This window comes from Onychomys torridus, chromosome 4 (genome assembly GCF_903995425.1).
Source record: "Onychomys torridus chromosome 4, mOncTor1.1, whole genome shotgun sequence".
Taxonomy (NCBI): Eukaryota; Metazoa; Chordata; class Mammalia; order Rodentia; family Cricetidae; genus Onychomys; species Onychomys torridus.
Window position 1 is genome coordinate 84,900,159 of NC_050446.1, and position 13,767 is coordinate 84,913,925.

A 13,767-nucleotide genomic window follows, 5' to 3' on the forward strand; every position below is an offset into this window, starting at 1 on the left:
CCGACATCCAAATACATAAGAAACAACAACCAAAAACTAAAATGGAGAGAAACGAATAGCCCGATGAGTAGCCAGTAGGCTAAAAAGACATTTTTCAAAAGAAGACAGTAAAATGACAAAAACAAAACCACAGGCCCAGGATCACCTATGTATGATCTAGGATGCGCTAATCAGAGCTGCTGTTAGCTTTCACCTAATCCCAGCAGGAACGCGTAGTATCAAAAAGGTTAGCAAGAGATGGAGAAGGGGAATGTCATCATACTGATTATGGTCATTTAATCATATATGGCCATGTGGAAAACAGAATGTTGGTACTTTAAAAACAAAGAATCGAAGTTAACTGCAAGCTGACAGTTTCACTACTGTCATAAACCCAAAGAAAATGAATTCTAAATGTTAGGAAGTCATCTCAGTTCTAATGCTTATTGCAGCACTATTCCCAAGAGATAAGAAATGGGGGAAAATCTAAGTGTTCATCATTGACAAATGGATAAGAAAAAGTGGGCCACATACATCATGGAATTGTATTCAGCCACGAAAGAGTTAGGCCTCTGTCTTGCTAGTTGCTTCAACGTGGTAGGAACAGATCAACGCATAAAGTAAGACAAGCTGAAAACACAACAACTAATTCCACACGGTTCACTCACAGGAAAAGAACACAGATCTCAGAAGTTGAGGAGCGTGGTGGTTCCCAGTAGAGAGAGGGTGCTGGACAAAGGTTGACCAGCTGTTGCTAAGTGAGAGTTACATAGGAGTGAGAAGTTCTGTGTGTGTGCACAGTCAGGTGTGTATGGAAAACATTAAATGGTGCACACTTCAAAAAGCTAGAAGAAAGTATTCTGAATATTTTTACTTGGCTAAAAGGATATGTTTTCAAGGATATAAATATGTTTAATGTGATTTAAATGCTAAATAATACATATGTGTATAAAAATGTCACACCATATCTCATAAGTATATATGATTTTTGTATGTATATTTGTCAATGAAAATATTTTTTATAGTAAAAGTGCAAAATAACCCCTTAGGAGTTAAACTTCCTAATGAGTGAGTGATTCTCCTTGCCCAGAGAAAATTGTCTTTTAACTTGATAAATTCCTATGCTATAGTCATGTGGCAGGCTGTGCTACCCAGAAAGGGTCAGGACACTGAGGACAGGGTGTGCTGGCCATCTGGGTCTGTGATTGTGTGTCTTTTTTCTTTCTACTAGGAGTTGTTTATAGGACTTAGAATAAGTTTCTTCATTCCTATGTCTCAGCTTCTCCATTTGTTATTATTTCTGACTTACTAGTAAGGAATGTAATTACTACAATTTCTTTTCTTTCTTTCTCCTTCCCACATCCTCTCTCTCCATCTCTCTCTCTCTCTCTCTCTCTCTCTCTCTCTCTCTCTCTCTCTCTCTCTCTCTCTCTCAAGTATGGCTTTATTACTAGTTTTGCCTGTCATGGGTTATCACAATGCTCATGTTCCATTGCACTCCCAGGCTGGCTGACTCTATACCAAAAACTTTTCCTAATTTATTACATTCTCATTTTAATCCAATATTTGTTTCATTTGGCTCCTGGGACCACTGAACAAAAGCCATACACTCCTGAGTTCTAATTTGAAGATGTACTGGTCATTTTGGGAAGATGTTTCTGTTAGGGTGTAGGATGGGTCAGATCAGAAGAGGCCAGTAGCCAGTGATGAGGAAGCATGGCTGCAGGTCACAGAGTACAAAAGGGCTGGCCAGGCTTTGGTGATCTACATGAGTAGCAGAGCAGCGTATATGCAACTCTTGGAAAAAGCTGTTATGTGGATTGCTGGTGTTTAACGTGGGTGGCATGTGTAGAATGGCATTCTTGACAAATCCTAAGTAGCATAAACTATTTTTCCTTAATAATTGTAATTATCATCTGAGTGTAGCACAATGACTGTCCAGTACTGGATGCTCAGTAAATGTTTGTTGAGTGAATATGGAAATGAATTAATAGCTTCTTTTATAAATAATCTTTTCTCAACACTTTCAAGGCAAAAGTGGCATTGCATGTTTTTCTAATGGTAAGATTTTTACAGAGGAAATGGGAAAATCCTCTAAATGCTGGCAGCCTGGTAATGTTGGGTCACTACTGTTGGCTGTCTGTTGAGCTCTTGTACTGTGCTTCTTTTTCTGTGGTAAAACTCTTGGAAATTAGAGGGTTTGTGGAAAATGTGATTGTGGGATAAGCATTTATCATAGTATGGCCTTTGCCAGTTTCTAAGCCTGAATGAGTTTTTGTTTTAGCCAAACATTTAAAAGTTGTGCTATTTTGAAAGTGTTTCAAATGACCAAAATGTCTTTAATTTAGAAAAGAAATATGTTTCTCAAATCCTTGTATTTGTAGTTAAATATGCACACATATCTCATTGGACCAGATTGTGTGCCCTCGTTTCAGCAGAATATAAGTTCAAACATTTTTTGGGCTTATGTTAGAGAGGAGCATGTCTGTTCCCAGTCCTGATTTAGCTAAACCATGGTCCTCTTCCTTGCAGCCCAGCTAAAGGGCATATGAATAGAAACAGCCAGTTTACAGAACTGTTGGACTGCCTCCTAATGCAAGAAGTCTGCAAAGCTTCATGCTACTGCCTCTAGGCCCTCACTGGAAACCACTGCCATCGCTGCCGAAATAGGGATTCACTAGTCCAGGTCCTTCCTCCCAGTGAAGACCACTGCCAACAGATCCAAAATAAGGCTGGACTGGTCCACTCAAGTCCTGGAAGAATCAGTCCTGAAGGCCAGAGAGGCTGCCAGGCTTTGAGGTGCAGCAAATACCACCATTATTTATAAAGTTGCATAAAGGAATCACCTTAATTCTTTCCATATTGAGAGTATATGGAGACTGTCACCTCAGCTAAGACCTGGACTTCGTCTGAGGGCCTAAAAGCTGTACTTTTCTAGGGTAGCCAGGAAATCGTGATTCTTATTCTCTCCCCTTTCTTGTCATTATTATCAGGCTTGTGGGTTTCCTTAACTCTCCGTTTCCTAGGATGCTAAATTTCTTCTATGTGTGTCACCATGCTCAAGGCATAGAGCAAAAAACATCCAGAGGTGGAGGGCAAGCACATTTCCCAACTGTATTTTCCTATTGTACATTCATTCTCTTGAGCCAAATAAGGCAGGAATGTTTGTGGTGTAAACACATGTATGAGAACTTCTCTCATGTGTTTGGCCATAAACTGAGAAACTTTCTTGAAATGAAGAGGTAAAGACTAGTTTATAGAAAACACGTAGACCAGTGGTTCTCAGTCTTCCTAATTCTGTGCCCTTTTAGAAGAGTTCCTCATTCTTTAATGACTCCCCACCATAAAATTATTTTGTTGCTACTTCATAACTGTAATTTTGCTACTGTTATGAATCATACTGTAAATATCTGCCTTGTCTAATGGTCTTTTGGGGTTTCGACCCACAGGTTGAGAACTGCTGATAGAGAATATTTGAAATGTTTTCATTTAATTTGAAGAACACACAAAGTGCCTGTTCTTTTTTTTTAAGTCTAAGTTTTTTTTATTTATTATATTTGTGTTTTAATTTTACACATCAGCTGTGGGTTCCCCTGTCCTCCCCCCTCCCGCCCCTGCCCCCACCTTTCCCCCAGGCCCTCCCCTCTATTCCCATCTCCTTTAGGGACAAGACTCCCCTGGGGATTCAATTCAACCTGGTGGATTCAGTACAGGCAGGTCCAGTCCCCTCCTTCCAGACTGAGCAAAGTGTCCCTGTGTAAGCCCAAGGTTCCAAACAGCCAGCTCATGCACTAAGGACAGGTCTGGGTCCCACAGCCTGGATGCCTCCCAAACAGTTCAAGCTATTCAATTGTCTCACTTATCCAGAGGGCCTGATCCAGTTGGTAGCTCCACAGCTTTTGGTTCATAACTCATGTGTTTTCATTAGTTTGGCTATTTGTCTCTGTGCTTTTCCAATCTTGGTCTCAACAATTCACATTCTTACAGTCCCTCCTCTTTCTCAACAATTGGACTCTTGGAGCACCTCCTGGGGCCTGGCTGAGGATCTCTGCATCCACTTCCATCAGTTATTGGATGAGAGTTCCAGCACGACTGTTAGGTGTTTAGCCATCTGATCACCAGACTAGGTCAGATCAGGTTTTCTCTCCACCATTGCCAGTAGTCTACAGTGGATATATCATTGTGGATTTCTGGGGATCTCTCTAACACTTTGCTTCTTCCTGTTCTCATGTGGTCTTCATTTATCATGGTCTGTTATTCCTTGTTCTCCCTTTCTGTTCTTGATCCAGATGGGATCTCCTGCTCCCCTAAGCTCTCTTTCCCTCAAACCTTGTCCTTCATTACTCCCACTGTCATCCAGGTTGTTCATGTAGATCTCATCCATTTCTCTGTCATTGGGAGATCCCTGTGTTTTTCCTAGGGTCCCATTTTCTAGGTAGCCTCCCTGGAGTTGTGTAGCACCCCACATCTGACAGATATCCAGAATATATAAAGAACTCAAGAAATTAGACATCAAAATGCCCAACAGTCCAATTAAGAAATGGGCTATAGAACTAAACAGAATTCTCAACAGAGCAAGCTCAAATGGCTGAAAGACATTTAAGGAATTGTTCAACACCCCTAATTATCTGGGAAATGCAAATCAAAATGACTCTGAGATACCACCTTACACCTGTCAGAATGGTTAAGATCAAAAATACAGAAGACAGCTTACGCTGGAGAGGATGTGGAGCAAGGGGAACTCTCCTCCACTGCTGGTGGGAATGCAAGCTTGTACAGCCACTTTGGAAATCAATATGGCGCTTCCTTAGAAAATTGGGAATCAATCTCCCCTAAGACCCAGCTGTAGCACTCTTGGGCATATACCCAAGGAAGGCTCAGTCATACCACAAGGGCATTTGCTCAGCTATGTTCATATCAGCATTGTTTGTAATAGCCAGAACCTGGAAACAACCTAGATGCCCTTCAACTGAAGAATGGATAAAGAAAATATGGTACATATACACAATGGAGTACTACTCAGCAGAGAAAAACAATGACATTATGAGGTTTGCAGGCAAATGGATGGATCTAGAAAAAAATCATCCTGAGTGAGGTAACCCAGACTCAGAAAGACATACATGGTATGTACTCACTCATAGTAGGATACTAGATGTAAAACAAAGTGCCTGTTCTTAAAACAAGTTTTTTTTTTTCCCCTTGGTAAGCTATACATTACAACATCTAAGTTAGAATAATGTCACTTTTGCTTGGTATTATTGCAAATCCCTTTTGTAGACAGGTTTATCAAATCCACACATGAACCTAAAAAAAATCCACTTAGTGGTGGAGGAATAAGAGGCTCCAAAAGATTTCTCAATTTGCTCCAATTTCTAACCTAACACATTGTAGAGGTGCAGTGTGAACCACTATGCCACTACTTCCCATAATTCTAGGGGTGAATGAATCTTTAAAGCAAGAGTAGGGGGTACAAGGGTGAGGAATTGGGAGGAACAATGGGAGAAAGAACTGGGGCAGGATCAAAGCAACACTTGTCAGTTAGGGAAAATACAATTTGGAGGAGAGACAACTTATAGCTCATGCTCTTCCTGGTTGAAATGGTCATAAAATCTTATGGAGGTTTCAATGGTTGACCCTGGCTGGTAGCAAACTTTTACTTTTGAAGTTGCTTGTTCTTGGGATGAGAGCTGGGTGAAAACCAAAGCAATAAAAGACACTGAAGGCATACATTTCTTTAATAGTGTCCAGAATGAGATTTCACAACTGGAAAATGCAAGCCATATTGACAGCCCTGGAGTACGCAGACTTCACCTTGTTAAATATAGCAGTCAGTTTCCTTTCCATAAACACTAGACTGTGACATACAAAATATCCTTCCGTTTTCAAAGAAGTATTTTAAAAGGGCTGATGGTATGATATATAAGCCACCTAAACAAAAGTGAGCTGAGTCAAAACTGTGTTCGATGCCTGCTGTGCTGAGTCCAAAACAATACAGCTTTTTAAAGTCATATTGGGATCCTAGCTACCACAGGGAGAAGCCCATGAAGCAAGTGTCTTTGCCAGTTGTGTGTGTATAGGAATTTGCTATGGTCAAAATGTGAGAATATACATGCAAGTTCTTGAAGAATGTAATATTTAATACAATATCAATTGCTTCTAAGCAAAGAATCACAGATTGATTCTTGCAGAGGCAAGAAGTTTACATTTCACCCACTATAAAATCAAACTGACACCCCCCCAAACAAACAACGAAATAAAAACTACCCTCCCAAATTAGAAAAGCTATTAGATAAAAATTTTGTTTAAATTTACTCATTTATTTATCTATTTATTTTACATATACATAACTATTTATTTTATGTATACATATAATTTATTTTATGTATGCATATGGTATATGCATGTATGTGTGTGTGCCTTGTGCATGTGTGCATGCGTGCATGAATGTGTGTGCTTGTGAAGGTCAGAGGTTGAGGTTGGGTGTCTTCCTCAGTTCTCTATCCTTTTTTTGTGTGTGACAAGGTCTCTTACTGAACCTGGAGGTCCCTGTGTCTGCTGACTGGCTAGTCAGTGAACCCTGAGGGATCACATATTTCTTCTCCTCCTACTCTAGTTCTATGGTTACAGACAGGTTGTCTCCACTTCTGACTTTAAATGGGTGCTGGGCACCAGAACTCAGGTCCTCCTGCTTATGCAGCAGGCACATTACCCACTGAGCCATCTTCCCAGATCAGGTTTGAATTGTGTAAGCACCATCTTCACTTCACAGGCTATTTATGATATAATCTTAGGACAGAGTGTGAGCTGGCAGTCCCTCTGCCCAATATCCTGCCTACAGAAAGAGAAAAAATAATTTGGTGGTTATTATGGAAATGTAATAGTCACATTACCTGTTTTTTTTTTTTTTAATTAATTGACTACATTCTTAGATGCCTCTGAGTTCTGGGACAAAGTCACTTTACCCCCTTGTCACTCAGTTTCCTCACCTGAGAAATTAATAAAATACAGTGTCTGTCTGAAACATAATCCTGAGAAGATTATTTTTAAACAGATGGAGAAACACGTTGAGGCAAGTCTGTTTAATAAGTTCTGCCTATTGTAGTCTTCATTTTGCAAATAAGTTGACTGACTTTCAGAATATTTAAGGGACTCTTTCAAGGTTGTATGGCTAATGTGAGATAAAATTTAGAATCATGAATGGAATCCATTGTGAGTAGAACTAAGATTTTTAAACTTCCAAAGGTATTTATTTGTTTATGAGTATGAAGAGGAATGAGTTGTAGTCTGAGGTCAGTGTGTGGGATTAGCTTTCTCTCCTTCAGCTTGTCAGTTCTGAGGGTACACTCAGGCTGTCAGTCTTCTGTAGAAAACAGTTTTATCTGGTGATCTATGTCAATGGCCCAGATCTAAGACTTTTTCAAACATTTTTGAGGCTAACCATACTTGATGTGTACATTGGTTGTAAAACAGTTGATTTTTTCCTAATTAAAATTTTACAACTCTGTGGGGATATCAGTTATAGACAGCTTCCTGGTTAGGGGTTGAACCCATGTTTATTTCCCCTTTCAAGTGATGGATGGGACCCTTGAACCTACATGGGTCTTGTGAGTGCTCCAAAGTCTCTCACTCTCTGTACATCATTCAGTTGTGGGTCTCTCGTGTTAACTCCCATCTGATGCAAGAAGAAGCATTTCTAATGCTATATCCACTAATCTACGAGTATAGCAGTAATCCATTTTGTTGCTATATTCCTTCAGCAGAATAATAGAATTAGGGTTTTCCTTAGGCCATGGCTTATCTAGTCTCAGATTCTTGGCCACTTTAGCAATGTCAGGAATGGCTTCTGTCTCATGGAGTGGGACTTAGCTCCAATAAAAAGTGGTTGGTTCCTCTCACAACATTTATGCCACTATTTTACCAGTACATCTTGCAGACAGGTCACCTGTTGTAAGCTGTCATGTTTGTAGCTAAGAGATATTGATGATCACCTTACTCCTTCAGTAGTGTGCAGAGCACCTTATAGTACCATATGAACACTAGTCAGCAGCGCTGAAGCTTCATACCTGTACACAAAACACTGAAAAGGTACGCAGTAAAATGCAAATACTATGTGTGGAGAAAGTTTGAAGGTATGAATGGTTTTGTCTTCTTTGTGTTTATTATGTTTTCCATATCACTAACTTGAGAATATATGATTTTCTTGTAATCAGAAAAAAATAGAAACTACATTAATAGAAATAACAAAACTCATGCACCTCTTGAATGTATAACTATGACAAATCCTTTATTCACTGTGTTTTATGTTTATAGACCATTGTGACCTACGCTTTGGAGCAATCTTCAATCCCCACATTGTTATACTACACTGGTAGTTTTCCTCATGTGTCTATGCCAAGTCTATCCTAGTTATCTAACATTGTGGCAAACCAAGAATGTTTGATAAGAAGCATACTCTTAAACAGTCTGACATTAGATATAGTATTCCCTAAGGATCAGCCTAATGCTAAAATTACTAAAATAATTTACAAAATCCAGTTCTGTGTTTTGGTGGATTATTTTCACAAATTTCTGTATGCTATTTAGAACTAAGACCTCTGATACCTCTAATTGTTTCCTTTACTATATTAAAATATTTTAGAAGCTTATTTACTATTTCTCTTTTCTAATCAAGTAACATTTCATATCAAGAAGATTTTAATACTTAGTTTTCTGAAAATTTCCCAAGGCAGTTTGACTACATAATTATTTAGGGTGATTTCATATTACTAATGGATTTATGGATGTCTTCATGATTTATTGAAATAGTTTATAATCTGAGTTTTAAAGCATCTATCATAAAATGTTGTGCCTGTTTCCTTAGTGGGTTGTAAATAAGAGTTTAAAAGGCAATGTGCAGCATGTAAGCTATTGGACAGCTTCTTGATACCACCATACAAATGCACTGTGGCTTCTGGTGGTCATGATTACATCTATCAGCCTGATTTGGTCATTGCAGAAGATAAACACCTTTTGTCTTTATTATGAGAACCCAAATACATAGATACCCACAAAGTGCTTCAAAATAGAATATGGAACTGTTTAAGTGGTCAGATTGAGAGAGTGAGACTCGGTGGTATTAGACAATACACCTCACAGAAAAATTACCCATGAATGACTCAATACACAAAAGATCCAGGCATCTTCTGACATCATGAAAGCATCAGCTATTTGAACTGTTAAGGAGTAGATGGCTATGGGATCCCTTACTTGAACACATACCCACTTACATAATCATCAGTGAAAGGCAACAGCATGTTTGGTTATATATGATCACATGTTTTAACTTAGGGAAGTGCCTAGGATTTCTGGTCCTCAGTTATAAAATTTTTGATAATATCTGAAACAGTAGTTACAAACCTCAGGTAATATTTGAGGTATTTGAAATGTATTATATTTTTTGGGGGAGCCTATTATTTCCTGTTATGGTTTAGATCTGAAATTGCCACCAAAGGCTTGTTAAAAGCTTCATCTGTAGTGTAGTAAGATCATTGGAAAAAGATTGGGAAAGTGACAGGATCATAAAGAGTCTGACCTTGCTAGTAGATCAAACTTTTGATAGGTTTTTGTAACTTGAGGATTCAGAACATGAAGAAAACTTGTAATGTGATGAAAACTTTGATGAGGTCTAGGTAAAGGTTGGGATATGTGATTACTGGGGCCTAAATCTTATACACAGCCCCCACCTCCTTTTCTTGCTCTCTTTTTTGGGGGGTTTGTGGCCATCATGAGAGAAACCTTGCTTAATCACCCCACCCCCGCCATTGTACTGTGCCCCAAGTGCACAGTAACAGAGACTAAGGATCATGGACTGATACTTCTAAAAACATGATCCTTTCACTTTTAAGTGGGTGTCCTCAAGTATTTTATCACAGCAATAAACATGACTAACTTAACTGTTTAATTGAATAAAATTTCTCACATAATTTGCTGTTACAATGAGAAAAAATAACTTACTTCTTAATGTTGGCCCTTACTAATAATTTTGACTTTTCAAAAATGTCAGTCATTTTTTTTAACTGGGTCTAATAATAGCTAGAATAAAAATGTGATTGCTTTCTGTTTTAAACAACAATCCAAAAGATGCTTGGCTGATAGATGAAGTCCCAAGGTTTTGTAATTTGTAAGAATTACTCAGAGCTCCGCAAATACTGGCAACAAAGAAACAAAAACCGTAAAATCTTGGATGTGCCTGTAAGAGGATTTCTCAGGGAAGAAAGTATGTGATTTATTTCAGATTCTCAAAACATTTCATTGTCTAAGAAACAAAATCCTATTGCTTTGAGTGAATATTTATCACTATGTGAGTAACCAAGTCTAACATCCAATGACAAAGTAGTGAGGAAAGGTTCTGGGTCCCTGCCTTAAGAAGGTTAGACAGGGCCAAGTGATGTCACCACCTAGGCTATCTGTTGAGGACTGTTCCCATCATCTCTTTCTACCTGGGAATTCCTCTTTGCTCTCTGGGATTATCTCCACAAGACTCTGGCTCACAGGCTGCTTAACTAGCCATGAATGGAACATTTTGGTTTTGTTGGAATAAAGAATATTAGTGCTGAAAAGGAGCTCACCCATAATCTATTTCAGTTTTCAGATCTGTAGCAGACATGTCACTATGCCTCTTCCTGCACCCAGAGGAATGCTGGACAGCAAGTTTCTGTGCCTGTTGAGTTCTTCTTATCATAATCCAGTGCAGCCACTACCAACTGATTGAAATTGTCATGCAGGAGGACAACAGTTTTCCAGCCTCATCGCATTCCAATATCCTGTTACAACTGGATAACTAAAATTAAGAAGATGTCATTTGATTTGTATGTGTGCTGTCTCTGAGTGCTTTGGATTGATATGTCATTTTAGGTCAGGAAGCCATGTGACTTTACATACATTTAAGTACCAAATATCATATTTGTTTTGATTATTTTTCCTCATTCTTTGCCAAATAAAGAAGTAACCTCTTTAAAGTAATCATTTAATTTTCCCCTGAAAGAAATCTACACAGCAGATAAATGCTGATCTTTTGCTTGCATAGAGGGCAGGATAAAGGTTCTCTGATGAAAAGAAGAACATGAACTTGTGTGCACTTTGTGGTGGATGCATGTAGAAAGAAAGCATACTTAAGGTGGTGGTGAGTATTGGGCCAGGGGAGAGTTGAAATTAAATGCATTTCCATGTTTTAAGCCATTTAATTTGAGAGCACAGAACTAGCTTTCAAATTGTTAAACATCACTAACACAGAATGTATACAACGCCGCCTCTCTAAGATGAGAGCACAGGACGTGTGGCCCTTTCTTAGACTCTTCCAATGAAGTCTATGAAAAAAATGGAGAAATTTAAGACTTTCCAGCAGAAGAGTAGAAATCAGATGTACAGTTCTGGTACAGGCTAGATTTCTCTCCTCTTTACTGGAATGATGTCTGTGAGCAGAGAGGGGAAGACTCTCCAAAGTATACTACCATCCTTCATTTCCTCCTTCTCATGTAGTCTGGTCAACTGGTTTCTCTCCTGTCTTCTCTCTCCTTTGCACTGGTCCCTCTTTGAAATATGGAGGTTAAAGATGCAAATCAGAAAATGAGCCAGTACTAGATGAAAACATATTTATTGGCTGAATAATAAAACTTAGATTAAGGGGTTTCTAGAATTAGACCCTCCTTCTTAAAAATACAAGTTTCCAATAAGCAAAAGTAAGCAATACTTCCCCACCCCAAGAAGAAAGAATACACTGGCAGCCTAAATCATAGACACGGAGGGGTGTGTTCAAACCATCTGTTCTTTTGATGGTACAGTGAAAGACGCATCAAATCCACATCACGAATGAACAACAGCCCCTAAGCTTTGCAGCCTTAAATGCTGCATCCTCAACTTCACAAACCCTCAGGGGAAACTTGAACATCATAATGCTGGCGATTTGTATATAAACTTTCAATAACACTCTTACAACAAAATAAAACAACTCAGAACATGGTAAATAAATAAGAGCGAGAGGAGAAGCAAGCAATTTCCTTGGCTGGCAAACTTGCAACACACCTGGAACCTCATCTGCAAAGCAGGCGCCTCAGCCTTCAGAGAGGGCTGAAGAAGCAGTGAAGCCATCCACCATGTCTCCCTGGGTATGTCCACACAGTCTTCAGGGTGAGAAAGGTTAATCAGTCTTTCCACACAGAATACATCCTTTAGATGGGACTGTAAGACATGATTCTGTAGAGCTATGAAGCCCCTTAGGAAATACCCCAGGGATTACTTTAAAACTTTTTTTTTAACCGGTGAAAAATCCTCAGTAATGACATAAATAACGCACAAACTAAACCAAAATCAAAATGACTCAACCTCTTAAAGTTTTCTTTCGTTTGAAAAGACAACTTCAGACACATTCTGAAAGTGCAAATCTGGATAAAATGAAACAGCTACAATGGAAAATTTAGCCAGTCCTCTGTCCCCCACCCTCTAGATAGTCGCTTTTCAGTCGACCTAGCCGGCTCCCATGGCTCCTGATGGTGAGTGCCAGCAGCTCATATTTGTCTCTGAGCCCCACAGAGATGTCCAGCGTCTCCTTCAGCAAGGACTTGGTGTGGACCAGCATCCCCAGGAAGTCCTCATTGAGTCTGCTTTCCTGCCGGCTATCCTGCTCCTGGCCCTGCTTGAACTTGCTTTCCAGCTCAGTGAGGGACTTGTCAGAGTTGGAGTAGGCATCCCCAATCTGGTGGGACTCCCGCCTCAGGTACTTGCCATAGCTCTCTTCCCCATCCAGGTCATAGGAGATGCTTTTGCTGATGCCCTCCAGGACGCGCCCAGCATCCTCCACCTGGCGTCCCAGCACTGTGAACTCCTCTCGAAGGGTGAGGCTCAGCAAGGTACTGGCTTGGCCCCCTTCCCCCTGGGAGCAGCGCCGGCGATCACTCACCCTGAAGAGCAGCTGGCACTTCTCTGGGTCATCATTCTCCTCGTAGTCTCCATCTGGCACGAAGTAATGATGCAGAGTCCCATTAGACATTTCTGGGTACAGGGGACCATCAAAGTAGCCTCGACACAGGTGGCAGAAGAAACCTATCCAGATCAACTTCGGGAACACCATTCTGGATATTTGGGAGAAGAGTTTTAGTTCAGGCACAAGGAATGGGGTCTTCCCTGGGAATCAGTGGCTCCGGGTGACCGCGCCCTCCTCAGGCGCAGCCGGCTTGCAGCACTCCGGTCCTGGTTCCCCCGCAGGCTTCATGTGGCTCTGCTCAGCGCTCAGCACCAGGTCCCTTCTGTCCCTGCTCTTTCTGCTGGGCTGCTGGACCTCAGCCTTGGCTTTTCCAGCAGGATCGCTGTCCCCAGCGAGTGGGGACCTGCTGTTCCAGGTCCTGGCTCTGCGGCCACCTTCGGAATTCCCTTTGGCTCCAGGGAGATGGAGCTAGTAGCTAAGAGAAGCTGTTCTTGCGTTCTGATACTATTTCAACCCCTGGACTGGGTGGGAATTCAGAGAGCTTTCCCTTTGGCTAAAGAGGTCCTGAGGATTGCAGGGAGGGTTCTCAAATTACAGCTCATTTCGTCACTTGGAAGCCAGGGAGCAAATTTGGAAAGAAAGCTCTCACCAGGTCCCTTATTAAAGGTACAGGGTATCTTTTTCAAGGTTGGAAGAGGAGAGAGAGCCTGTACAATAGGACTTAGTCTGAATGAGGGTATTAGAGGATGACCAGAAACATCAAATCCAACTGCTATTAGTTTATTTAGGCAAGAGGTGATTGCTTTAAAGAAATGACATCTCGGACATTT

At 40.3% G+C, this 13,767-nt stretch overlaps 1 protein-coding gene across 1 annotated transcript; it reads right to left on the reverse strand.

Annotated features, from left to right (window-relative positions):
- Positions 1 to 11,594: 11,594 nt before the first annotated feature.
- On the reverse strand, positions 11,595 to 13,522 carry Fibin (fin bud initiation factor homolog). Its single transcript, XM_036185011.1, has one exon. The coding sequence runs from the start codon at positions 13,082 to 13,084 to the stop codon at positions 12,431 to 12,433; it is 654 nt and encodes a 217-aa protein (XP_036040904.1). The 5' UTR covers positions 13,085 to 13,522; the 3' UTR covers positions 11,595 to 12,430.
- Between the last annotated feature and the right edge of the window lie 245 nt (positions 13,523 to 13,767).